Source organism: Pteronotus mesoamericanus, unplaced genomic scaffold (assembly GCF_021234165.1).
Source record: "Pteronotus mesoamericanus isolate MK-2021 breed Mesoamerican mustached bat unplaced genomic scaffold, CSHL_Meso_final contig_263, whole genome shotgun sequence".
NCBI classification, from domain to species: Eukaryota; Metazoa; Chordata; class Mammalia; order Chiroptera; family Mormoopidae; genus Pteronotus; species Pteronotus mesoamericanus.
The window spans coordinates 7,072,668-7,099,039 of record NW_026555112.1 but is presented as its reverse complement, the minus strand read 5'-3'; the positions used below and the strand labels follow the sequence as shown (position 1 = coordinate 7,099,039).

Below are 26,372 nucleotides of genomic sequence, written 5' to 3'. Positions count from 1 at the left end.
GGAGGAGGAGTGGAGGGAGGAGGAAAAGCATTTGCACTTTCTTTGCTCCCATCCTCCGAAGTCTCCCGGGGATTCTGTACTATTTTAAACTCCCCTGCGGACTCCCTCTTCACCTCTCCCCGTCTGTCTTTCCCTGTTCGTGCGCCCTAGTCCTGCCCGCGTCTTCTGCACGCGCCCCGCACCTCGCGTCCCCGCTCGCTGCGATCCCGCGACTCCTTGGCAGCCGCTGCGCATGGAGAGCTCTGCCAAGATGGAGAGCAGCGGCGGCGCCGGCCAGCAGCCCCCGGCGCAGCCCCAGCAGCCCTTCCTGCCGCCCGCAGCCTGCTTCTTTGCCACGGCTGCGGCGGCGGCCGCGGCGGCCGCGGCGGCGGCGCAGAGCGCGCAGCAGCCGCAGCCCCCGCAGGCTCCGCAGCTGAGCCCGGCGGCCGATGGCCAGCCCTCAGGGGGCGGTCACAAGTCCGTGCCCAAGCAAGTCAAGCGACAGCGCTCGTCCTCGCCCGAACTGATGCGCTGCAAACGCCGGCTCAACTTCAGCGGCTTCGGCTACAGCCTGCCGCAGCAGCAGCCGGCCGCCGTGGCGCGCCGCAACGAGCGCGAGCGCAACCGCGTCAAGCTGGTCAACCTGGGCTTCGCCACCCTCCGGGAGCACGTCCCCAACGGCGCGGCCAACAAGAAGATGAGCAAGGTGGAGACGCTGCGCTCCGCGGTCGAGTACATCCGCGCGCTGCAGCAGCTGCTGGACGAGCACGACGCGGTGAGCGCCGCCTTCCAGGCGGGCGTCCTGTCGCCCACCATCTCCCCCAACTACTCCAACGACATGAACTCCATGGCCGGCTCGCCGGTCTCCTCCTACTCGTCGGACGAGGGATCTTACGACCCCCTCAGTCCCGAGGAGCAAGAGCTGCTCGACTTCACCAACTGGTTCTGAGGCGCTCGGCCTGCTCAGGCCACAGTGCGAATGGACTTTCGAAGCAGGTAGGTTGCATTTTGGAGGGAAGGGGGGTGAGAGGGGTCTCCTTGTCTTCATTCCATTTCCTTCGTCTTAGTATCTGTAGGAGGGGGACTGTCTCCACGGAGACGGGGGCGGGGGGCAGGGATTGATTGCAGGGACTTGCTCAAGTTAGTCGATTTCAAATCCTGATTTGTTACTTTCAGCATTGGCCTCTCAGAGTGGCTTTGCCCAGGTCTCCAAGAACCGGAGGGAGGGGCGAGGCGGAGAGGCGCTGGAGAACCGAGTAGTAGGACCTGTCAAAAGAGGAGCTCTACTTGTCAGATCGTCCCCTCCCTAAACCTCCATTCCCCCTGACGCTGGCCTCCAAGTTCACATTAACGTCTCCCGTTCTTCTCCTTCTGTTGCAGGGTGTTCGCACAACCTGCGTCTTTAGTGCTTTCTCGACAGTGATGCTGGAAGGGAGAAAAAAAGAAAGAAAGAAAAAAAAAAAGGCAACCAACTCCAGTACCAACCGAGCGACCCTGGCCTGCGAAGCAAGGCTCTCACAAAACAGGGATGCGTTCAGAACCGGATCTTTGCACTCCAATCATTCACGGAGATAAGAAGAGTGACTAGGACCTGAGTCCATGTGCAAAATGCTGCTTGTGTGCAAAACCATTGGGCTCCTGGCAGAAGAGAGCAGCACACATCCCATAGGAACTCCCGCCCAAACTAACAGGCCGAGCTGAAAGCGCTTGCTGGGTGTCTTCACCTCCCCGCCCTCTTTGAAAGCGCAGTTCTTAACCCTGTAGCAATGGGTTGGTGTCTTTCCTCTCAGTATCCCCCATCTCAATAAGCTGTGGACATTTGTCTGCAGTGAAACTATGCTGTCCTCAGTCCTTCGACACCCTGTCATCTGGCCCCTTCCCCACGCCCCACTCCCTCACACCGTCTTTTCTACCATTTTCATCATAGGATGCTTCCAATCTTTTGTGAATTTTTTTATTATAAAAAAATCTATTTGTATCTATCCTAACCAGTTTGGGGATATATTAAGATATTTTTGTACATAAGAGAGAAAGAAAAAATTTATAGAGTTTTGTACAAATGGTTTAAAATGTGTATATCTTGATACTTTAACATGTAATGATATTACCTCTTCATATTTTAGATGTGTAGTCCACCTTACAACTGCCATTTTCCCTATGTGGTTTTGTAAAGAGCTCTCCTCATAGGTGAGATCAAAAGGCCACCAGATGTACTTAAGCACCAATGTGTCTTACTTTATAGAAACTTTGTTAATGTATTAATGATGTTATTAAATGCTGTTCCAGAACAAAGTTTATGCAGCTACTGTCCAAACGCAAAGTGGCAGCCCGTGATTTTGATAGGTTGCCTTTGGGGAAATTTCTATCACTGCCTTTTTTTCTTACTGTTTTATTACAAACTTACAAAAAAAATGTATAACCCTGTTTTATACAAACTAGTTTCGTAATAAAACATGTTTCTTTTCTTTTTCTTTTTTTTTTTTACAAGTGAAAAAGTCTTCTTTGACTCCTTTGCCCTGTCCAAGCTATGGAAATGCCCGAGGGGAGGGGGGTGAGGGAGGAGAGGGTGGTGCAAAGCTTGCTCACTGGCAGAAATGACAAAGATGAGAGGTGGGACCCGTCCTACCTGGGGTGGCTCTATGAGGGATGTTTTCTTCCCCGTTTATGCTGCAGATACACTCATACACCAAGAGAATAGGTGGTGATTGAAGGCTGCATTGTCTTAGGGCTTAACAATTCAAAAAGTACCCCCAAAAGTGAACTGGCAAAAAGAGGGTCGTCGCTCCACAGTCTAACCCTTCCCAGCATTTCTGAGTCGCTCGCTGTGGGACTGCAGAAGGGCTGGATGGAATAATGGACCCCCGGGCGCGAGGAAGGGTGGTGGTACAGGGCTGGGCAGGGCCGGCCCGCGGAAGCAGCCCTCTCCGCGCTCCCGGCGCTGGGTGTGTTCTGCCTTCACTGCCAGGCACGCATTTTCCCCTTCTTCGCCCCAGGATGCACACTTTCCATATTGGTTTTAAGTAAAGGGCACGTATGATATGAATTCCTTGCGGAAGGAATTAGATCGAAAGAAAGAAAAGCCTTAGAAATGTGTGGTCGCTTCAGAGACACTGGCCCATCTAAGCTGGTGACTCTATCCCAATAGCGTGAGCTGCGTGTAAAAGTACCCAATTACCAAGATTCAAAAAGAAATTGGTGGGGTTTTTGGCTGGCTTGCTTCTTGTCAGTTAGCAAGGACGTGATCAGAATGCCACTCCGCCTCTCGCCGGCGCCTCGCTCGCCTCCTGCGTTACTTGCACATTCAGTTTGCGTGTCTCCAGCCAAGCGGAAAGCCGAGCGCAAAATGCGTCTTACAAAACCCAACAAAGAACGGGGAGCCAGCACGTCTTCCAGAGTTAAAAATCTAGTCTGTGTTGGTACATCTATACCATTTAGAGGCACAGAATAATCATTTTTTAAAGCTGCGATGCGCGGAGCACGCCGCAGCGTCTGATGTCATTTTGCTAAATGACCCTCTATAGAATGCACATTGAGGCTTCAGTCCCTTTCAAAGAGATGAGCGTAATTAAGGGGAAAAAAATCAGTAAATTCCTCATCGCCATAAATAATCGGACTTTCTGCCAGCAGTGGGCCAATTTAGAGCTTACTTGAGGGAAGTAATGCTTTTGTGATGCCGGCTTTCATTTTTATCTTCTCATTGAAAGGACCAGAGCTGGGCCCCCCCCCCACCCCCACTCATTTCTTTTTATTTTAATTTAGCTCCTTTGCAAGTTTTCAGATAAGGTAGGTAAAGAAAGTGTAGCAAGTCATTTATTGCTATGAATATAACATTAGGATAATGTTTCAGCCCCCACAAAGGGGATTTTGCCCCCCTTCCCCTTGTGAAGACAGGTGTTCTTTTACTCACTTCTGAATGGGAAATATCCAGTCTCGTTAAACTCGAGGCAAAGTTAGCCGTTGTTTGCCACAATGCGAAGGCAAACTCGAAAAATTCACAAAAACACACACAATTTTGCCGAAGCTAGGAAAGGGCAAAGCGGGGATTGGGCAAAATCTCATTACATCTGCTCTAATCGCTTAGCAACACAAAGCCGGGGCTTGTGCGGCAAAGGGAAGCCATTCACAGCGCTGTGACAGGCCGCATTCAGCCAGCATTAGTCAGCTCCATAAATCACCGCTGCCCATTGGCTGCGCGGCGGGCTTTGGAGCGGCCCTGGGCTGTCAGCGAAATACAAAATGTAGACCCCAGCGGCCAGCAATCATGGCCTCTCCCCGGTCGTAGCCCCCACCCCACTTTCTTCGGGGTGGGGGGGGGGCATGCTGGGGAAGAAAACTGCCCTGACTTTATTGACTGAGAAATCTTACCTATTCAACAAATGACCCGAAGACCACCGAGTTAAGGCTGGAGACACGCATGAAATTGACGAGGAGGAGCGGGGCGTGCAGGAGAGAAAGAATAAACAGACCGCAGACCCGCTGAATGCGAGTATTATCAGAGGCTGGACAGGAGCTGCTGGAACACACGTTTCATCTCCCTGACATAACCTTACAGCCTTTATATACATATATATGTATATATATATTTTTTAATTGGAAGTAAGAGGGTGTGTATGGAGAAGAATCTCTCTCCAGTTCACGTCAGGTGGGCCCACCAAGACAGAGAGGAGAAACCAGGCTGCTCTCTGTACTGGGCATCAAAAGAATAGGACTGAGACGTAGTAAGAAAGAGGGAGTCCAACATGCTTTTCTGCTTTTCTGCTTTTCTGTTCGTTCAGGGCTGTGGATGTTAGGACACAGAATCAAGGGCCCAGTTCCTCCCCCGTATCCTTGTTTGTAACATGGGTTTGATGGTACCCACAGCAGCAAGTGACAATGTAAAGGAGTTAGCACATGGCCTTGTGGGGGAGGTGACAACTCTATGTAAATGTGAGTGCCTGTTGTTATTCTCATCTCCCAGTCCTGTCTGTCATTTTCCTGGGGACTGGAGAGCTGATGCCTCTAAATCACAGGCTAGCTGTGAGGTTTACCCACAAACCACATAGCAGTTTGGGAGTAGACGTGGAGTCAACTTAGGCTTTCCTGGGAAGCCACCTCCTCCGAGAGGCTTTACTTGTCTGCTCCGGCTAAAGCAGAGCTCCATGTAGGCTGCAGTCACTCTCCACCCATTATGCTGTTTCTCCTTGGTATTTACCACTATGTGGGAAAAAACCCTGCAGTTGCTGTCAATAGCCCGCTACTAGACGGTGAACTACATGAGGACCGGGACCTCACCTGTCTTATTCACTGGTATCTCCTTAGCCCTTGGGGAGATAGGTATTTGTTAACTGAAGAGGGGTCTGCTCTGTTGCATTGACAGCTGTTTTCCCTATTCTTCCTTTCCTGCTCCAGATCCACTTTCTGCCTCTCTGCTCTGCTCTGCTGTGTCTCCCAAGGCTGATTCTTTGTACTTCATCACCAGGGCTCCCTTGCCCTCTGGCTTCCTGTAGGGTTTGGCCACAGGGAAGCACCGCTAGGAGACTGTGAGGTAGGAGGGGAAGTAGGTGGGAGCTTTATACCCCTGCTCCTCACCGCTTGGGCTCAGTTGCTTTGGCATTGGTTCTGCTCCTTAGTCTAAGGCCGCCACTTGGTCAGGAGGCCTCTCTCCCATGCCACCAGCTCTTGTTGCTGCAGCTGTTATGGCGGCAGTAACAGCTTCCTCTCCTTGTTCCTTCAGTTTCAAAGGTGGTAAGGGCCCTGTCTTGCTAGTAGTCTTAGGGTGCTGCATCATTCTGATTCCCTTAGCCCAATGCACGTCTCTGTCTCTCTATTAAGCTCTTTTCATTGACCCTTTAAAGTGTGTCATCTGCTCCTGCTGACTCTGGTGGGCGCCTGGGCTATTCTCCCACTGGTTCTTGGGGATGTGTTAGCTTTGGGAGAGATTTCCAGGGGCTTGTGGCTGTCAGAAAGAAACTTCCCAGGGCAGAGACAAACCAAGCTCTGTTTAAAACCTAACTCTGGAAAATCACTTGCATCTTTTGAGCAGGGAATGACTTACCTGAAAGTTTGCACACAAAGTCAGTTATGGTTTTCTCTTTTGGAAAATGCAGTTATCTCGGCTATCTTCCCTTTTATAGGTCAACTGGGAAGTTGAAAAAGGAAAGCGCTTTAGAGCTGTCAATGGCTATATCAGTGCAAGAGATAATTGCTTCTCACCATCTTCCACAACCAGAAAGGAGCTGGTGCTGGGGACTTGCCACCAAGATAAACAAAGACCGTCCTCCTGTTGAGGGGCCATCCCTGCCTCCATTCATTCACTCACTCGGCCATTCACGCACTCATTTAAAAAGGGAGGGAATACGATGAAATTTAGCCAACATTTCCAGGACCTAATCGTCCTAATTTGTATCTTCTAGAGGGAGCTCCGAGAAGCTTGTATTATTGCAATCTCTTTTAAAAACACTACGGATGCTTCTCTGATGTACTAATGTCCTCATCCCTGTTTCCCTTATGCTTCTGTTGAGAAGTCTGAACTTCTTTTTCTCCCTCTCTTCACTCCTGGGCCAAGACATGATTCGTTTTCGGATTTCCCCAGAAACTCCAGGTTGTCCGGAGTCAAAGGTAGCGAGGGAAGTGCATTTGTCGACACTAATATTCTCTTGCCCCTGCCAAGGCAAAGGGCCGGGTTCTAGCGCGGGTCCAAGTTATATTCCTTCTTCCTTTGTATGCAAGATTAGGTTGTTACAAAAGAGGGTGTGTAGGTTAATGGCAGGAAGCAAGTTGCAGCGCGGACGCGGGCCTGGAGCGCGTGTCAGGTTTAATGATTTATTCAGGCTGCAGCGCATCCGGGCGTTGATTGGCTGCAGGCATGCGTCCGCTGTCAGCTGCGCGCGCCTCGCCGGCCTCGCCCAGCTACCTGACCGCGGGGGTGGCGCGCGGGGTGGCGGGAGGGGGTGGAGGAGAGGGGAGTCGCGGGCACCTGCCCCGGAGGGGAGTGGTGTGAACAGAAGGAAGAAGTAGGAGGCGAGAGAGGGGAGGAGAAAGAGATGGAGGTGGCGGGGAAAGAGATGAGGGAGAGAAAAAGAGATTTGGAGAGAAGGGAGAGAGGGGAAAGAATGGATGGAGGGAGGAAGAAAAAATGCCGAGAATAAGGTAGGGAAGGAGAGATGGGAGGAGAAAAGAGGGATGGACAGAGAGAGAAAAGAGAGAAACAAGAGGAAGAAAGTGACAGAGGAGTAAAATGAATGAGAGACCAGAGAGAGAGAGATTGGAGAGGGAAGTGGGCAGTTTCCAGAATGTCCCACGTGCGCCCCCCCTCCAGGCAGCCTGCAGGCAGCCGCTCACAAAGCGGCCTTTGAGGCGCTCGCTACCAGGGCTATTTTGGGGACGAAATGGGGGAAAAGGCGCCAACCCACACTCCTTGAAAGGAGTCACTTTCTGCAAAGTACGTTGGAGAGGACTGGGCCCTGGGTCTGGGCGGTCACGGCAGGAAGTGGACGCAGGGACAAAAGCTCGGCACCTGCCCAAAGCAGAACACTTGGAGAGCACCTCCCGGCCCGCCCCCCGACTCGCTCCCGCCGCGGTCCCGCGGGCCAGGGAAGCTGCAGCGCTAGGCTTGGGCGCTGCCCAGCGCCGCTGCCTCTGGACCCCACTGCAACTGAATTCCCTGCTAAATCCTCTCTGGACCCAAGCACTTCTGCCTCCCTTTCTGGGGGTCTTTCTCTAGCTGTCCTCAGAATCCATTTCTCCTCTCCTCTTATTTCTCTTTCTCCCTTTACTTCTTCCTCCCCCTCTTCTTTCATCACTCATTTGCTCTCTTCCCTTTTTTGTCATCATTTGTGACCAAAAAAAACCCCCAAAACCAAAAAACACCCCACCCAAACACTTCTAGATTGAAGCCAGGCTCCAGCCAATGGGCCCTTTGGAAGGAGTGCGCAGGGTAGGGAGAAAGAGCAGAAGGAAGACATTTGGAAGCAAAGGGGATGTGGCATTTGAAAATCAAATGGGGAAATCAGTCCACTGCATTTTCCTGGATAAAGTTGTTGAGCCCAGAGAGTCAACAGTCCGAGTCAGCTGCTTGTGTTTGGGGGGCTGGAAATTCTATCACTAACTACCCCTGTCCCCAAGACCAAGAAAGAAGTAAAGCTGGCCCTCCCCCCGACATTCAGCCCTACCCTCCCACCTCCAGAACACACAGCCTTTGGCCTCCCCCAGCTATAGCTTTATACTGGGAAAAACAGTCTGTCTCCATTGTCCAGGTGCCAGCAGGGCCTTTGGCGAAAGGGAGGCCGGCCAGCCCTCTGATCAAACTCAAAGGTTAGTTAAAAGACAAAAACAGCTGAAAGTCTTCATGAATAATGCTGGGCCACCCCCCCCCCCCCAATCCCCCCAACCCCCCAGCTCAATGTAGTGCAAGCCCTGATCAATGCCCTACCACTTTGTTATGCTGCTCGCCTAAGTCAGAATTTCACAGAAAGGCCCAGAAGAAAAGCTCCCACAATTAGGGGTCGCCTGTCAGAAAACATTAACGCCTTCCTCTCCCAGCCTGTCAGGCCTGCTGCAGACACAAACCGCCATGGCGAATTGTCTCTCCACCCCGTGAAGGCCCCCGCCAGCCAAAGGAGCAGGGATGTGAACGCCAAAAGAGATGGAGCCTGCCGAAGTGCGGTGTCTGTAGCATCAGGGTGTGAGGAGATGGCCCTGTCGTCTTCTTCCTCGGAGTCGGGACAAGAGGCCTGGGAGAGGTCATCAGAGACAGCCCTACGGATGGGCAGATGGACAGACTTCCCAGACTAGAGCAGTAGAGCAGACACTTTTCCCCACAATGGGCATGATTAAAATATACACACATGGCTATACCCTCATCTCCTGTTTACTGTGCATTTTCCAAGTGCCAGGCATCTTATTTTGTTCATAATCAGAACAGCCCTAGTAGGTAGTATATTATTATATTTACCTCATAGATAAAAAAAAACAAACAAGAGAGGCTCAAACAAACTGTATGACTTGTCCATGAATGGGTAGCTAGGTAGTGGCAGAGCCAGGGTTTGAACTCAGGTTTGCCCGACTCCCAATTTCGTGTTCTTTCCACCGTAATCCAGCCCCTAGTTTCTCCAATAAGAGCTAGTGAGCAACTCTATGCTTGTCTGCTTCTGAAAACATTATCAATATATGAGAATGTTCTTTGTCATCGTTTTTGTATTACAAAGACTATTCCTTGCTTCTAGAACAGTTATTTAGCACATGTTTGACACTCAATAACTTGTGGAAGGAAGAAAAGAGGGAATAAAAGGAGAAACAAAAGGAGGAGGGGAAGGAGGATTCCCTATAAAGATTCTTTTGATTCTCTTTGAACATAATTTTGTTCTGGAAGATACTTGATATTGGGTCAAGAGCTCTGGTTGTAATTTTCCATGTACCATCAGTTAGGTAGGGAGTTGAAACTTTATTTCCTCCCTTGTGTAAATGGAGATAACAGCTAACTGTGAGGGTAATAATGAAGATAGAATAAGACAAATTATGCCAAAGTGCCTAGCATGGTGTCCAGCACATAGGAGGTGGTCAAGAAAATTTAGTTGAAAATAAATAGGATTTGGCCTTTCATTTTTTTGTATCAGGAAACTACATGCCACAAATACACTTACACCCATGAGACAAAAACGCTGCGTATAGTGGAGTCATCATGGAATTTTGTGTTCTGCTCTTCCCTGGCATCAGTGTCATCAAGATGGTGTGAGATAAAGCGGAGTCCAAGTCCATGGTTGTGAGGGAGGCTGCCTGGTGGTGCCTAAGAGTTTCAGGGCCTCTAACAAGTGAGCAGTCATCCTTTCATAAGACAAAAATGAAGCACCAAGAAGCGCTCATTTTGCTAGGGGACAGTAAGCACTAGGAGTCAGAACTGGCCTCTGTTCCCTCTGGGAACCTTATTCTCTCAGCATTCTGGAGTGATTCAGGACTTCAGCCTCTTCCACAGGCCTTATAAGGAAAAATTTTGGAAAACCATTTGTAAAAATTCAAGTGTTGGCCATCACTTCCATTGCATTTGTCACTGGTGAGATTATTTAAATTGGTATCCACTCCCAAACTCGGGATTGCTTGTCCCCTCCTCACTCTCCAATCAGCTCTTTCAAGTGCTGAAACACCAATTAAAATAAAAAGAAACGAGAAAAGCTGCAGTTTCTAATTCCAGGAATACTGAATAATTCTGCAACAGTTGGTCAGCTTCTCAGGCAGTGTTCTTCCACTGACTCCTTGTGTGAATGTTATGTTTTCCAGACAACAGGGATGATTCCTCCTTTGTCCTCCCAGATTTCTCCTTTGTCTTCCTTCTCTGAGCATCCTTCTTCATCTTCCAGGAGACAGAGTCTGTCCTTGATAGATATTCATTACCTCACTGACTGCTGGCCAAAAATAAAGGAGTGTAAGCATGAGGTCTACTTTGGGGAATATTTTCGGGAAATATTACATTGTCTGAAGATGTTCACAATACAATCATGCAGGCCAGTCTTAGGAACCACTCTCCATCCCTGCCCAGCACATGCTATGACACTGCTGCAGTGAAATATATATTTGTAAAACTTTGAGAGGTAGTCAGTGATGGTTTACAGAAACTAATGATGCTATCTTTTCCATGAAAAGAAAAAACAGAATGAATGAACATTGCAGCCCTGGGAGGGAGCCAGGCTGGACCAGTCCCGCTTCATCTGCAGACAGTTCATAGTGTCCCCACTTCCTGAAGAGATGAACGCCAAGTTTAGGAGAGAATTCAGCACCTGCATCTTCTTCCTCCAGTCTTTTCCTGTTGGAGCAGCCAACGAAGAGGCCTGCTTACATTCACCTCCCCACTCTCTACAATATTACCCTGCTTCATTTAAACACACAGATGAAGAGGGTTAATTTTGTGGCATCTAAATAGGTTGTACATTTCAGTGAGCAGCTAACTTGTTGCTAGAGGTCCTCTACAGATAGAAACAGACATGCTAATTCTAATTGTAGGTACTTTTTCTAAGGAAAAAGGTTAGACATGCTCAAAAAACACCCAGAAAAGAATGTTTGTTTTAATATTATTACTTTTAAATTAATGTTGTAAAGTATATAAAACAACCTGAACTTTTAGTGTTGGAATATTGGTTCAAATAAATATTGGCAGGCTTATATAATAGTATATATCATGAAGAATTTTTAATGGTAATGGAGATTTATGTTTACTCACATGGAATATATCTGTGATATATTACACATAAGTGAAAAGAACAGCTATCACCTATATAACACTACTAACCAAAGAAAACCAGTCAATCTTTAGTCTAAATGTTTCTTGACAAAATGATGTCATATAATTCAAGTTTCTACTTAAAATCTGAACATTAATGTTTAGTTATTAAGTCAACATGTATTTTCCCAGGCCCTTTTCTATGCCCTCAGGATACAGTCAAGGAAAAAGATCACCATGGTCCCAGCCTTTAAAGTTTATGGAGTAAGAAAGACATTAGAAAATCTACTGGTTACAAATTTCTGAACCATCAAATCATCTTCTACAGCACAGTTTTGAATGGTGACTGAATGTACAATAACCTCCTAACTAATCTGTGTATTTTCACACAAAGAGGTTTCTTTCTCTTTATTTTTAGTTTTTGCCATTTGTGAATAGATCCTGTGATGAAAAACCTCCTAGCCAAACAATTATGCATGATTATGTCCTCAGGATACGTCTGAAAAGGAATTGCTTTGTTAAGAGATGTGCTTTCTGAAGGTTTTTGGATTCACACTACCTAATTGCCTTCAGAAATGTTGAATCAGTTATGATTTCACCAGCGGTGATATGAGTACCAACATATGCTGTACTCAACACTTGGTATTATTATACAAATAAATAAATTTACCAATTGGTACGTTAAAAAAAATTGATGTTTCATTCCTCCATTCTGTTTGTCCTACATCACTAGCACCATCCAATTTTTTAAATATTTATTTACCCTAGTGATTCTCACACACTGGATGAGCTACATTATGATAAATGGGGGAGGCAATATTCGCTTAAAATTTATATTCTTGAAAATTCTGATGAACTAAGTGGCTCTGATATAAAGCCATTTTTATTTTTATTATTTTAGCCCTTCTGGGAAGATAAGCAAGATAAATCAGAGACAGAAACTTATGGATAAGCTAAAACCATCAATCTTGTAAAGGCCACTTATTTTCTCAATGTACTTTTCCGAAGTTCCAGGAAAACCCACAGGTGGGGCATGCAGAGGACGACTTTGGACTCTGATTCTCCACGTGTTCATGCCTCTCTTTTCCAGCTTCCTCCCCTTCCCATTCTTGCTGACCTCCCAGCCCTGCCCCCCACCTGCTGCCGGCCTAGAGAAGAAAGCCACTCCCACCGGCCCTGGCCGCCTGGGGAGATCTATATTACTCCGGGGGGGACGAGAGCTGTCCTCATCTTGGTAAAGTGTGAAATTCGGTTTTGATTGCAAAGGGAAGCCATTTCAATGGGATTACACCGTGACCATGTAGATTAAACTCAGCCATATGGCCTGGGGATGCGTCTTCCTACGGCCAGGTAGCAGCACATCGCTAATGACGTGGTGATGACATTTTTCAATGAAAAAATAAAGCCACCTGGACTGGGGGAAAGGAGGTGAAAAATGACAGGATCCTGGTAAGCATTAACAGAGCTCTCAAGCCTCTGCGGGTTTGTTTCCTTTATAAGTGAAAACCAAGGAGCATGAGCCTAGTGTTAAAAAAAGAGTTCTGGCTACTTGGCATGGTAGAAAGAGATTTTGTTTTCGTCAGAAGGGTTTCCGGTGTTGGCTCAAAGGGATTACTTAACCTCACCTAGCCTCAGTTTATTCCTCTGTTAAGTGGGGCATATGAACACAGCAGGTTATATGATGGTGCTTTGTAATCTGCTAGCTGCTTCACACATGTAACACATCTATTTTTACATGTAACACATCTATTTTTACATCTAATAGATGTAAAACATACATCTATTTTTGTGTTACATGTTACATTTTATGAGTCAGAGTTCTAACGTGCAAGCAACAGAAATAAACTTTGGCTGTTTAAACTAAAATAAACTTAATGAAAGGCTTTGAGTCATTCATAGAATTACTAGAAAGGCTGGTTCCAGGGTCAGAAAATGGGCTAGTAGTAGAGGTGAGGCTGAGCAGCAGCCAAAACCATGGCTGAAACCATAGTTGGGTGAAGCTGCAGCTACTCCAAACTCTGGACGCTCTGATTTGTACTGCCACCATCTCGGGGACTAGACTCTGCATGTCCCCCTGGCACTGACGGCGTCACTTCCTGGAAACTAGTTGGCTGTAGCCATAGCTGCAGCTGCTGTTGTGACAAAGACGAATTCCCTGCTGTCCACGTTTCCTTGAGCCACTAGCCATCAGGTCCGCCTCTGGGGGTGGCTTCTGATTGGCTGCAAGGGAGGCCAGGAAGGGGGTGTCTGGCCCCGCCCACTTTCATACTAACAGATGGGCCCTGCTTGCTACCAAAATGCCCGAGAGCATCCAAGGGAAGGATGCTCAGAGGCTGGACAGCCTAAAACAAAACAAAACGACAAATAACAAAAGAAGGGGAAAATCTTGTAGAGCAGGGATCAGCAAACTATCACTGTAAAGGGTAGTAAGTAAATATTTTCGTGATCGTAGTATAAGAACAACAGGAGCAATATGTGAATGAGAGTGTGGCCGTGTTCCAATAAAGCTTTATTTACAAAAACAGGGTCTGGCCTTCAGGTCATAGTTTGCAGATTCTTGTTCTAGAGTGATGATGGTGGTGACAATGAGGGCAACTTCAAAAACTGTCCTTTGAGTCCTGGCTGGAAATGAACGCAGGTGGAGATAGCAGCAACTCGCCCTTGGTAACTGCAGCTTTCACTGTGCAAAGTTTCCTAGTTAGGTGGTTAATGACAGGTAAATTATTTGAATTACAGTTTATATTTGAGAAGCAGTTGAATCCCCCTCCAGGTGAGAAGTGTGGCAGAGAAGGGACCTCGTTCCATTCTGCCCTCCTGTACAATCACTCCAGGTCTCCCCTGTGTCTCCTAGGTGCTCCTCTCCCAGCTCTGCTGGACTATCACACCTTTTACAGGACATGGCATCCTTGCCTGCCGTGGATGACATCAGAGAGGCACTGAGTCTCCTCCAGGATCCTGGAGTTTTTTTCCCAAGCGTATGCCAGCCACATTGGTGAAATAATCTGTAGCTTCTTTCCTTTTCTATGTGATATTGCCATAAACTGGTTTATGTGACCTGGGGACAGAGGAGAGTCAGTTCAATGGACTTCATGACAATTCATCAGATATGAAATCATCAAAAGGAAAAAGATTGTTTCTTTCTTTCCATCATTCATTTAACTCATAGGAATTGTGATCCTGAAGTATGCCTTGTCTACACTGAGCAGTGAGGCTACAAAGATGAATGAAATATGGCCTCTGTCCCGGAGGACATTCAGTTGATTTTGTTTGTCCTTATAAGCAAGATTTTCTTTTTCTGAAAGCACTCACTTATTATATCTGTTTCTCCCAAACATACTAAATGTTGCAGGGAAATGGACTTTTTCATCACTGTGTAAGGGAGGTTGGTCATCACTTTGATCAGAAATAGGTTTGATGGAATGTGCAGAAAACCCAACCCGTGGTGGCGAACTGAATATCAGGATTTGCTCCTTCCTCCCTCTATCTTGTCTTCCTTCTTTCCTTCTTTCTTTCTTTCCTTCCTTCCTTTCTCTCTCTTTCTTTCTTCCTTTCTTTCCTTCCTTCTTTCTCTTTCTTTCCTTCCTTCCTTTCTTTCTTTCCCTTCCTTCCTTCCTTCCTTCCTTCCTTCCTTCCTTCCTTCCTTCCTTCCTTCCTTCCTTCCTTCCTTCCTTCCTTCCTTCCTTCCTTCCTTTCTATCTTTCTTCTTTTCCTCCCTTTCTCTTTCTGTGTCTCTCTTTGAAGAAGAAGTCTGGATGTAGGAATTAGGATTATTATGATGACTCATAATTCTCTTAGGCCACAGGTACTTATTGGCTTGGTGCCTTGGGGTCCCAGCGTGGCTGCTCTATCTCCAAATTCTATCTGCCATCCAGGCAAGAAGGGGAAGGATAAGGAACAGAAGGGTTGTACCAGCAGAAGCTACTTGCCTCTAAAATGCTTTCCTATAAGTCCCCTCAGGAAGTCCCAAATATACCTCTTTAGTCAGAATTATATCAAATGACTAATGAAATAGGCAAAAGAAGCCAAGAATGTACTTTTTCAGCCAAGAGTGTTACTGCTTCCAACACAGGTAAGACTCTGTGAGTAAGGAGGAAGAGGTGAATGAACACGGTATCTCAAAGAGACTCAGGGTCCCCCTACAGTAGATTCACACTCAACAGTTGCTTTGTACCAACTCATGGGCCCCATCAACAAGCTGGCATCTGCTCCTAATCTGTTCAGTCTTATTCATTTGTCTGTATTTTTAAATTGGAAACTAGGTCATATTTCACAGCAGAGTTTCATCAGTTTCATTTATAGAGTCACTAAATATTTAAAGGTAGAAGTCCCTAAAAGGTCTCTTCTTTCAACCCCCTGAGCACACATGATGGAATGGAGGCCCAGAGATATTAAGTAACTTGCCCAACACCACACAGCTAGTAAGGGGCATAGCCAAGATTAGAACACATGGAGAGAATGCTGGGTATATTCTTTCAAAAGATTATGTTCTCAGTCAGATTTCAAAATTGCAAGAACTGCAAACCATCAAGACAAGGTGGAATCTTTTCTAACTGGTTTATTTCATTTAAGCCCATAGCAGTGGTATTGGTATTTGAACTACATTTTTGGCCCCTCCTATTTTTTTTTTTTTTTTCATTTGTAGGGCCTCTAAGGATCTCAATCCAGCCTTCATTAGGTATTTAGCAGGCTCTGAATACATTGGTTGAAAAAACATGCCAAGCTTGTTTTCAAATCTTGGTTTCAGATATTGCCTCTCTCCCCAATATCTTCAACAAGACACTCAAGAATAGTGCATAATCCTTTCTCATGCTCTGCAGCTGTCACCCAGTGAGCAGTACTAAATCCAAAAGATTCTATATAATGTCTGAAAATTCTACAAAATGAGGAAAGCTATCCAAGTGATTTGTTGAACTCTTTCCCCAGATGAATGATTTGGGAATACAAGGAATTAGGTTTTACATTTAGGGATACTTTGCATGGAAATGTATCTGGAAGTTGAAGGAAACATTCAGGGCATGCTTTTTGGAAATATAATTAATATATTGTTTAAAAATAATGTTTGCTTCTAGACTTTTTAATACTCTCTTAAATTCAGCTTCTATTTTCTCAACTTTATTGCCCTACCTCTGTTCAGGACTTTATTATTTCTCTTTGAACCTCTGCCTCTTAAAGAATCTCCTTGTTCATGTCACCCTAATCCATCCTTCACATTGTGCCCACCTGAGTACTTTAACAATAATATGCAGACCATAACACTGCCAACAGAGTTATCTTTCTGAAGAGTGATCATATATTTCTCTTGCTTAAAACACTTGTATTGTTTCCCCAGTGCCCAGGAGAAAAGCTACTTTATTCACTCCACAAATATTTGTGGAGCTCCTGCCATGAGCCTGTACTAGGCTGGGCAATGTCGCTGTGCTGCTGAGTAAGACAAACATGCGGCTACTCTCCTGGAGCTTCCACTTTAATGAATGGTTAAAAAGGGTACTGATGACCTAGCTTCTGTCTGCAGCCCTGTCCAGACATCCAACCTGTTGACCACTATATCCCAGCAATACCGAAGAGTTTATAGTCCCTTAAGCACATTCTGCTTTTTCTCCTCTCGCTACCCTTGCACACACACACTCTCTTTGTTGGTCTGGTGTATTTATTTACCCTTTAAATTCCAGCTCAGACACCACTTCCTTTCTTGGCCACTTTTTCTCGGAAACTTTGACGTATTCTGGTGTTTTGTAGTTGTCGTTATCACAATGTGATTTATTTGATTTATATTTCTTTAATTACAGCCTTTCCTTTTTTCCCCCATAGGGCGGAGAGGTGATCAAAACAAAAGGACTTTGAATTGTGTTTAAAATTCAGAAAAACTGCCAGGCTCACTTTTATTAGTAGACTGCTGTATCAAGAAGAGAAATGATGACAATTTTCACATTGACCACCAGGAGTTACAATGAGCATTTTGTAGCGCTGAGAACAATAGCTCTTAAGAAAAGGAGCCAAGAAACTCCATGATGCTTCATCTCACTCAACTGTAACAATCTGTGAATCCTCATTAATTGTCCAACAATGTTTCACAAGTTTTAAAAGTAACTGAAATAAAAGGGGTCATCAGTGTGTGCTTCACAATAGGAAGAAACACTTGACTTTCAGAATACAACAAGAGAACTATTCTCTTTTTTACCGCCCAGGTGTCAGAAGGTCTAGGGAACAGAAAGAACAGGCCATAGCAATACGCAAGCTGACTTGGATGTTTTCTTCTCAGCCTAAAAAATCCAGGTAGCAAGAGAAAGGGAATATGGAAATAAAAATCTAAGGATAACTGCTTCAGGTGTTAAAGAAGAAACTCATATTTCTATTCTCATAATTTTGTTTTCCCGTGAGAAGGGGCTTTCATATTTTGTTTTCACAGTAGATTGTTAGGTATTTGGTAAAGGGACTGTGTGCTTTATGTTCTCAGTGCCTCATGTAGAAACATAGTAGTTGCTCAATAAATGCAGATTTCAATTAAATGAAACTATTATATAGTTGATGACTGGTTTTGATGGGAAAAGATCTAAAATCTAAGAGAAAGGATAGACACAGCATGAAAGCACTGGCTGTATAAAACCATGGGCCGCAGGGGGCTGTCTAGTCTTACATTTTGGGGTAATATACATGTGCACAAATACCGTACAGCTCAGATGGGCCATATATACAAGTTGCCTGGCAACTTGTAGGGTCCATCACTTAAGTTCCATGTTTCTGGTAGTCCTACCCCCTTCTCTTTTGTTGCCTTTGCCAGGGACATGGAACTTTATTCCTGCATTTTATTTTCAACTTTTCTTTTCAAACAACCTCAGGGAGTCCAGGTGTAAAAGAGGGTGGGGGGCCCTCAGCGCTGGTCTGCCCCACAGGGGGTAGCATTTCATCTTGCATTCTCTTTGGCCCCAACTCATAATTTTTATTTAGTTCTTGGAGTCCTCTTCTTTATACATCCATTCAGCAAAAAAAAAAAAAAAAAAAAATTTTTTAATTTATACAAATTCAATGTGTTGTGTGGGTTTTGGGTGGGCTGTGGAAATTGATTTACGAGTCAACCACTTTTCTCTTTTCTTGCCCTCTCCCGCTTGAGTGGTTAGTCGGGCCTGGGCCTTTCTTTCACTGGAGGAGAATAAGGTTGTCTATGGAAGAGGTCAGCATTTCAAATTGGTGGAGTTCAACTGCACAAATGACATAGAACTGACAAGAAAAGACAGGGGGTTTGGAGGTCACAGACTGCATAGGTCTCGCTTAGGGTTTTTGCTTTGTGATGAACCCTGGCACCAAAATGAATTAAATAACAGGCTTAAGGACTATTGAGGGAGGACTGAATGCAAATCAAAGATAAGTAGAAGTTTTCTTTCCTAAAAGGGGAACGATTTTTTCCCTTCCCTCTCCCCCTTCCATATCTACGCCGGCAAGGGCTGCATGTTAAACATGATTTTGCTGGCATTATGCGGGTGCTTTCACTCCGCTGCCGCGACGATGGCCTATCTTGGCCTATGATTAATGACCTGCTAGGCAATTTGGAAGCCATAATAACTCCGCGGTCCACACACAAACTGTATAGTCGCATTCCTTTTGCGGATTTGCCAGGCTGTTACCAAGGGGCCTGCACAGGAGCCGGATTGCTTGAGAGATAGCGAAGCATTTCTGCAGATGCCATGTGGGCCTTATCTTGCTGAAATGTGCAATGCGCAGTGGGCTCATTTACCACATCCAAAGCGGAGATCTCCCCGCTTCTTTATTTCAGCACAGATTAAGGAAAACAAAAAAACAAACATCGCTGGGGGTGGGGGAAAAAGCTTGGTAAAAAGCGATCTCTCTGTAGGGTCTCTAGGTTTTGAGTGATTACATAGACAGCATACGGCGGTGTCCCCAATTCTGAATCAGCTTCACCCAGGACTAACGCTGATTATGCCCTCCTAAAGCAAAGAGTGGGGTGTGGACAACGCTATGCTTAACAAAGGCTGCACTTCAAGGTCTGCTGCTTGGAAGTGTGTGTGTGCACACTTCAAAACAGGAAACCTGCCTATGGGAATGAAAGGGTACTGGGCTGGGAACCAGGGGACTGAGGTCTAGTCTCAGTTCAGCCACTGTCTTGCTGTGTGACCCTGGATGCATTTCTTCTCCTCCCTGGGCTGCAATGTTCACATCAGTTCAACAGCAAGGTTGAATTTAGCAAACAATCAAGCAGGCATTTTCTGGCTCTGATTTTTACTCGTTTAGCAGATATTTATTCAGTGCCCATCATGTACTTGGCAATTTTCCATGCTCTCGAGATATTTAGGGAAGAAAGCAGACAAAGATCCTTGTGCCCAAGAATCTTACATTCTAGAAGGGTGAGACAAACATGAACAAAAAAGATAATTAATACAAACATTGTGTATGTTAGAGGATAATAAATACTATGGAGAAGAACAGAGTAAGGGAGTATAGGAGAGTCATGGGTGGGGGCTTGGAGGCAGATTGCAATATGGAGCATTAACATGGTGGTCAAGACAGGCCTTAGCGAACAGTGGGACTTGGCAGTGATCTTTAGGAGGTGAGAGAGTCAGCCAAGCATATATCCAAGTGGGAAGCATCCTGGCAGAAAGCACATCAGCATCTAGACGGACTGGTTTTCGGTCACGTGACAAGCTGGTGGCAACTTTATCACCCTGTTCAGTAGTTTAACTTTGGCAGCATACTGAAAATACCCTGGAGGCTGGAAAAATACAGAGGTCTGGGCCCCTATCCAGAGATCCTAATTTTTTTGGTCTGGGGTGCAGCCTAGGCACTGAGAGTTTACAAAGCTCCCGAGGTACTTCTTACATGCGCCCATGCTGAGAAACGCTGATCTAGGTAGAGCAAGCTGGTCAACTCCGGCAGAACCTGCCCAGGGGCTGTTTGTCATTGAAGAGCCATCTTACCACTCACAATGTCAAACCAAGTCCAGGTTTCTCCTGCTTTTCAAAAGTTTGCATTCACTCCACTTCACTTTTACAAAAGGCCTACATTATTACCTGTTTTTGCTAACTGAAAGAAATCAGAAGAGGATTTTTGCTTTTATGAAAAGAAGGCAAAAAACAAAAACAGAATTTAGTGCTGTAGCTCTGACCAAAGAGATGTATTTGGAACTTGCTGAGGGGACTTAGAAGAAAGCACTTTAGAGGTGAGCAGCTTCAGCTGGCACAGCCCCTCTGTTCCCTATCCTTCCCCTTCTTGTCTGGATGGCAGACGCAATCTGGAGGTGGAGCGGTCACCCCTGGACCCCAAGGCACCAAGCCAAATGCTAAAAAAAGGGAGAGAAAGCTAGCAATCTGTAGCATATTAATGCCCCAATGTCAGGATACTGCAGTACCTGCTGGGTAGACACGAGGTTTGCATCCCAGTGAATGCTCATCCTTTGCTGAAATGAGGCCACCAACGCTGCATTTTGTTCAGACCCAGTAGGGAAAAAATAGTATGATGTGGTAGAAGGGGTCCAAACTGGGTGTACAGGCCTGAGTTCAAGTTCTGGCCCTGTTTCTAGTGAGCTGAGAAATCCTGGGCAAGTCACTTTAAGCATTTTTGTTGTAACCTTGTCTGTTTAATGAGATATATGAGATACAAGGGCTCTTACGCCTCAAGTAGTTAATGGTTAATGACATTTTTATGTGTAACCAGAATGTGTAGAAGTCCTAACAGAATAATTATATCAAAACTCTGGGTGCAACCTCCTTAAGTTAAATGGTCCTAGAAAGTTACAATAATTAAAACAGTATGGTAATAATTTACAAATCAATAGATGAATCAATGGAACAGAATACAACATTTTGAAACAATATTTATTAACAAGTAGTATAAGATAATAGAGCTATTATAAACAAATTTGGAATGAATAACTTATTTGACAAATGATGTTGGTAAAACTGGTTATTTGAGGAGAGAGCAGTTATTTGGTTTCTAACTTTATTTACTGTGTAATGCAAAATAAAGTCTGACTTGAGTGAGGAACTGAGTATACAAAAATAAAGCCATGAACAATTAGAAGACAACATTGGTCTTAACTGATCTGTGGGATGTGAAGATATTTTTAAACATAAAAACAATGAAAAGAACCACACAAGAGAAAAAATAGATTAGACTGTTAAGACAACTTAAAAGTTAATACATTAAATTGTTATAATTAAATTAAAAAATGAAGGACAAACTGAAAAAATATTTGCAACACATATCACGATTGTTTAGTATTTTCAATAAGAACAACTTTTATAAATCAATAGAAATAGCAAAATTTTAAAATAGAAAATAGGAAAAGAAACAAACATAATTTACAAAATATGTTAATGGTCAATAAAGATTAGAAAAATATTTAGCTTCACCAGTAATTGAAGAAATAAAAATTTAAATGAGATGCTAAATGCAACAATAAAAAGAAAAGAATGAAATCTTGTCATTTACAACCACATGGATGGACCTAAAGGATATTATACGAAGTGAAATAAGTCAGATGGAGAAAGATAAATATGGTATGATTTCACTTATAACTAGAACCGCCCCCCCCAAAAAAGCACAAAGAAAACGCTCTTAAACAGATGAATGAACAGAACAAAACATAAATACAGAGACTCACAGATACACAGAACAAAGTGATGGCTGCCAGAGGGGAGGGTGTTGGGGGGATGGAGGAAAAGGTGAAGGGATATGAAATGGATAAAATTCCTTATAAAATAAATAGGCCATTGGGATGTAATGTGCAACACACGGAATAGAGTCAATAGTATCATAATAAGCTTGCGTGGTGGTAGATAGTTAGTAGACTTACCGTAGTGATTACATCATAAGGTATATAAATATTGAATCACTATGTTATACACCTGAAGTTAATAAAACATTATATGTCAACTATATTTTATTCATTTTTAAAAGATTAAAAGAATTGGTAATATTCAATTTAGGCCATGGAAATAAATATTTTACAATGGCTGGCGGAATCCAAATTGATACTACCTTTTAGGAAGCAATTTTACAATACTTATAAAGAATTTTGACAATTTCATATCTTTTAAACCAGAAATACCATTCCTTGGCATTAACATTCAGGAAAACAACCATAAAGAAACAATCAGAAATAAATAATCTATAACTGAAGTACTACCTGTAATAGCAAAATCTTAGGTATAATCCAAATGACCAACACAGAGGAATAACATAAATATGCTGGAGCCATAATGGGAACAATTAGCATCTTCATGTAAAAGTGTTTTTATGAAGGCTATTCATTGATATGAAAACAATCACAATAAAGTATTAAATAAAATTTTAAAAGCAGAACACATAAACTGCATGTTCAGTATGCACCCAAACCCAATTGCGTAATTATAATATACACACCCTTTTAGAAAGAGTATGAAAGGAAAGAAAGAGCATCCTACCATTCTTGGGTAGGAGGATTTCAAATGGTTTTAATTACCTTTTTAGAAATATTTCCCGTGTGAAAGTGTGTTTTATTTACATAAGCAGGCAAATGCAAATGTTATAAAATCTAGTAACAAATAGATAAGCAAGCAACCTCTCTCTTCTTCCTTCTCTGCGCCCCAGCATGTGTAATTGATGCTCTGGGTGAAAAGGGTCTTTTTAGAGTCTGGATTATTTTTTTTTAACTCAGAAAGCCAAAATAAGGCTGGATTTGATTCACAGACTCATTTTTAGGAAGCTTCTGAGAAAGAACATGTGATAAATTAACACTGGGGTATAAAAGATGCCATATATGGAGCACCCGTATGCCTTCAGGATGCTAGGCACCTGTCATCCTTCAGGTTAATGGCTGATGTCCCTGCAGTCCTCCTCAGGTACTTCCTCTGATAGGTCCTTTCTGGTGCAACAGGGACAGTGGAGGAAAAGGCTGTATCGCTACGTTTTCAGCCAGAATCCAGAAATTATTTTTTCACAGAAACATTGGCAATGCAGGGAGGTTAGTTTCTCACATATGATCCTTTTTGCATAATGCTCTTTATGTAGCTCTACAAATCTAAGCCTTGTTTGTTTAAGGTGATTGTTTGGTATGCAAAGCATTGTGCTAATTGCTTTATTCTCATTAACTCACTTCATCTTTACAGTAGTTTCCTAGAATTTCTATGACAAAGTACCATATACAGGTGGTTTAATACAGCAGAACCTGTTCCCTCACACTCCTGGAGGCTAGAGGTCTGAAATCAAGGTGTCAGCCCGGTTAGTTCCTTCTGGAGTCTGAGGGAGAACCTGTTCTTTGGCTCTTCCTGGCGCCGATGTTGACCTCTGTCATCACCTGCTGTTCTCTGTGCTGTGCACCTGTTCCCCCATCTAATAAGAACACCCATCTTTGAATCAGGATCCACCTCAACCCAATATGACTTCAATTTGATTACATCTTCAAAAAAGTCTATTTCCATACATGCTCACATTCACAGGTTCCAGGCGTTAAACATTCTACTGTATCTTTTTGGGGGAGACACAATTCAACCCACAACACACTCAGTCAAATTACTTGTGTTGGAAAATTCATTCAGCGTTCCACGTAACATCTGGTACAGGAATCTTGGGAACACCATCCATTGGTAAATTGGTGCCACCATCCCCCATCGCCCATCCCACATACAATGCCTGTGCTGTTGTCTGTGTCCATGAGTCCTTTATACATGTTCTTTGATGGGCCTCTTCTCTTTATGTATATATTTATGAGTTTGAGCTAGGAGTTGTTCCATTTTATCTAGCTTGATGGAAAAAGAAGAAATTTTGAAGGGAAAAAGAAGGAAGCTAATATTGAGAGCACACGTTTTCTCATCGAATCCTTACCATTCTTCTTTTGGGTAGGTATAAAAAATCCTATTTTATAACTCAGAGAGGTTGAGAAATTTGCCTAAGTTACACAGTATATACATTCAGCCACAGGCATTTCAATGCAAATTTGTCTGATTTCAAAGACATTATCTTCAACTGTACCCTGGTGCCTCACCTTCGGTGAAAAGATCTGAGTTCTAGTGCTGGCCCATTTCTACTGAGTGCTGTGACTTGGAGTCTCTTATTCCTTTAATTTTGCTGAATAAATCCCTTCGCTTTACAGTGGAACTAATAAATGTCATCATCATGGGTTTTATGAGTATATAGAAAGATGAAGTAAAATGTGGTGGTAAGGGCTGACTGTGAGGTTTAAACAGCTTTAAGTTGGAGCCTTAACTTGATGTGAGGAATGTCACATAAGATTACTTAGGCTAAATTTCTTTATCTATGAAAATGGGATAATCTCTTCCACTTTAAAGGTTTGTTGCAGAGATTAAATAGGCTTATATCCTTAACACACTTAACTCAGTATCTGGCCAAAGTAAGCGCTCAAAGATGATCTATAGTGTGGTATTTAAAAGCATTTTTCAAAAGTGCAAAGATCTAATTAATGCCAGCTATTAAAATTGCATTTTATTTTCTCATTTATGGAATCATGCGCTCTTAGATTTCTCTGTTTGTTTTTTGTTTTATTTTTAACTGAAAATCACCCAGGTTTGACCATCGATGGTAATTCTAACTTCTGCACAACTCTAAAAGGCTGGAGATTTGCCACGTAGAAGGACAAAAGCCCCTGCCACAGACTTCCTGAATGTTCCACTCCTGGAGGAGAGGGAGGCCCTTCCTCCCGCCTCCTAAGCAGGGCTGTCAGCCTGTTTTAGGCTCTGGGAGGTCTCAGGGTCTCTGACAAGTCTCTCATTAACTCATCCTTGTCCGTGCTCTCCATGACCTGCACAGCCTGCATCAGCCCGTGGCTGTTCCAAGTTATCATGTGGCCAGCTTCTCTAGACCTGTTTCAGCCTGAGTAACTCGGGGCAAGACAAATGTCTACCAAGGCATTCACTGGGATTTCTAATCAACGCTGAAAACATCTGCCTGGCTCCCTCTGCTGAAACCCCTGAGGATCTCTCATTCATCAGCTTAGTCTTTTAGGCTCCATTACTGTCCCTTCTCTGTCTTACCCTCCCTTCTTTCTCACTCACACAAAGGCTGGTGTTTAGGGAGCCTGTCATACCTACTGTGCTTTCGGAAGGAAGTCACTTTAGACATAAATCTTCATGCTCTCTAGCCACATAAATTTGACCCCAGCTATTTAGACCAGGGATCTGTGCTCCCCAAAATGAAGTGACCTTGCAGGCAGTCTAAGAAGTAGTGTAACTTAAGATTCCTGGTCAGCAGGGTAGCTCCATGCCATATGGTGACCACAGCTCCCAGGCAACTCTTCTATTGAGGAGGCTGAGCTGGACACTCCCCAAGATGTTGCATCAGCTGAGGGAAAGCAGTAGACAGGAGCCTCCAGGATACAGAAACTAAGAGATCAGTGGGGTAGAAGCAGATGGAAAGGGAATGAGTCCTGAGCATGGAAAAGCTGTGAGGAGGACCCTCTGAGGGGACTGTTAATACTGTCACGAGAGACTTGATCTAGACAACTGGGTTTTTAAAACATCCCAAACAGTATTGTGGATTTGAATATTTTGTTCTTAGACTTCACACAACAATAATGAGGTCTGGTAACCAGGGGGGTGGAGGGTCGGGGGGTGGGATGGGAAGAAGTGTGTTGGAAAAATGTGGGAAGGCTCTTAGAACCAGGGTCACTGAAGAAACACGCTTGGCAAAGAGCAGAAGGCAGACATCTCTGGGAATCCGGGAAGCAAGGCTCTCCTGAGTTCTGCCTCTGCAGTGAGTCAAGTTCAACTCCAACTTCACTTGGAGAAAATCTCTGAGATAGTCTGAGTGCCTCACCTGGACTTCCTGTGGTTAGAGAATTGTAGGCAATCTTGCTTGACAGAAATTAAGCTTTTTTTACCTAAAACAATGGGGGCCTGGATGCAGGTAGGGCCAAAAAAGTGGTTACTTTGTCCTCTGAGGGCTGGCTGTGAGGCTGTTGATACTACTCCCTGTTCTTTCATCTTTCCATTGGCAGCCTCCCGTCACCCAAGGTCACCTGAGTTTGTCTCAGAAGTAGTCCTTCTTTATTGTCTCCAGTTTGGCAGATCTGACCCATTCTGAAATGGTATTCATTTTATCTTTCTTTTATTAGTCAGTGGTTGGGTGACTGTATTATTGTTCCTATTTCTGTGTTCCTTTTTGTGTTTACTACAATTGCCATGTGACTTTCCAGTTCCTTCCACTAGCGGCTGAGTATACTTCCCTGCCCCTTGAGTTTGGGAGCAGCCCTGTAACTTGC

At 44.4% G+C, this 26,372-nt stretch overlaps 1 protein-coding gene across 1 annotated transcript; it reads left to right on the top strand.

Moving 5' to 3' along the window:
• Window positions 1-217: 217 nt before the first annotated feature.
• ASCL1 (achaete-scute family bHLH transcription factor 1) lies at window positions 218-1,662 on the top strand. The gene is made up of 2 exons (XM_054574443.1): window positions 218-975; window positions 1,360-1,662. Exon 1 carries the CDS (start codon window positions 233-235, stop codon window positions 926-928), a length of 696 nt encoding a protein of 231 aa, XP_054430418.1. The 5' UTR covers window positions 218-232; the 3' UTR covers window positions 929-975; window positions 1,360-1,662.
• The last annotated feature ends 24,710 nt before the right edge of the window (window positions 1,663-26,372 follow it).

Excerpts from the sequence above, each read along its gene's own strand:
- ASCL1 (XM_054574443.1), top strand. The coding sequence starts at position 233 with ATGGAGAGCTCTGCCAAGATGGAGAGCAGCGGCGGCGCCGGCCAGCAG.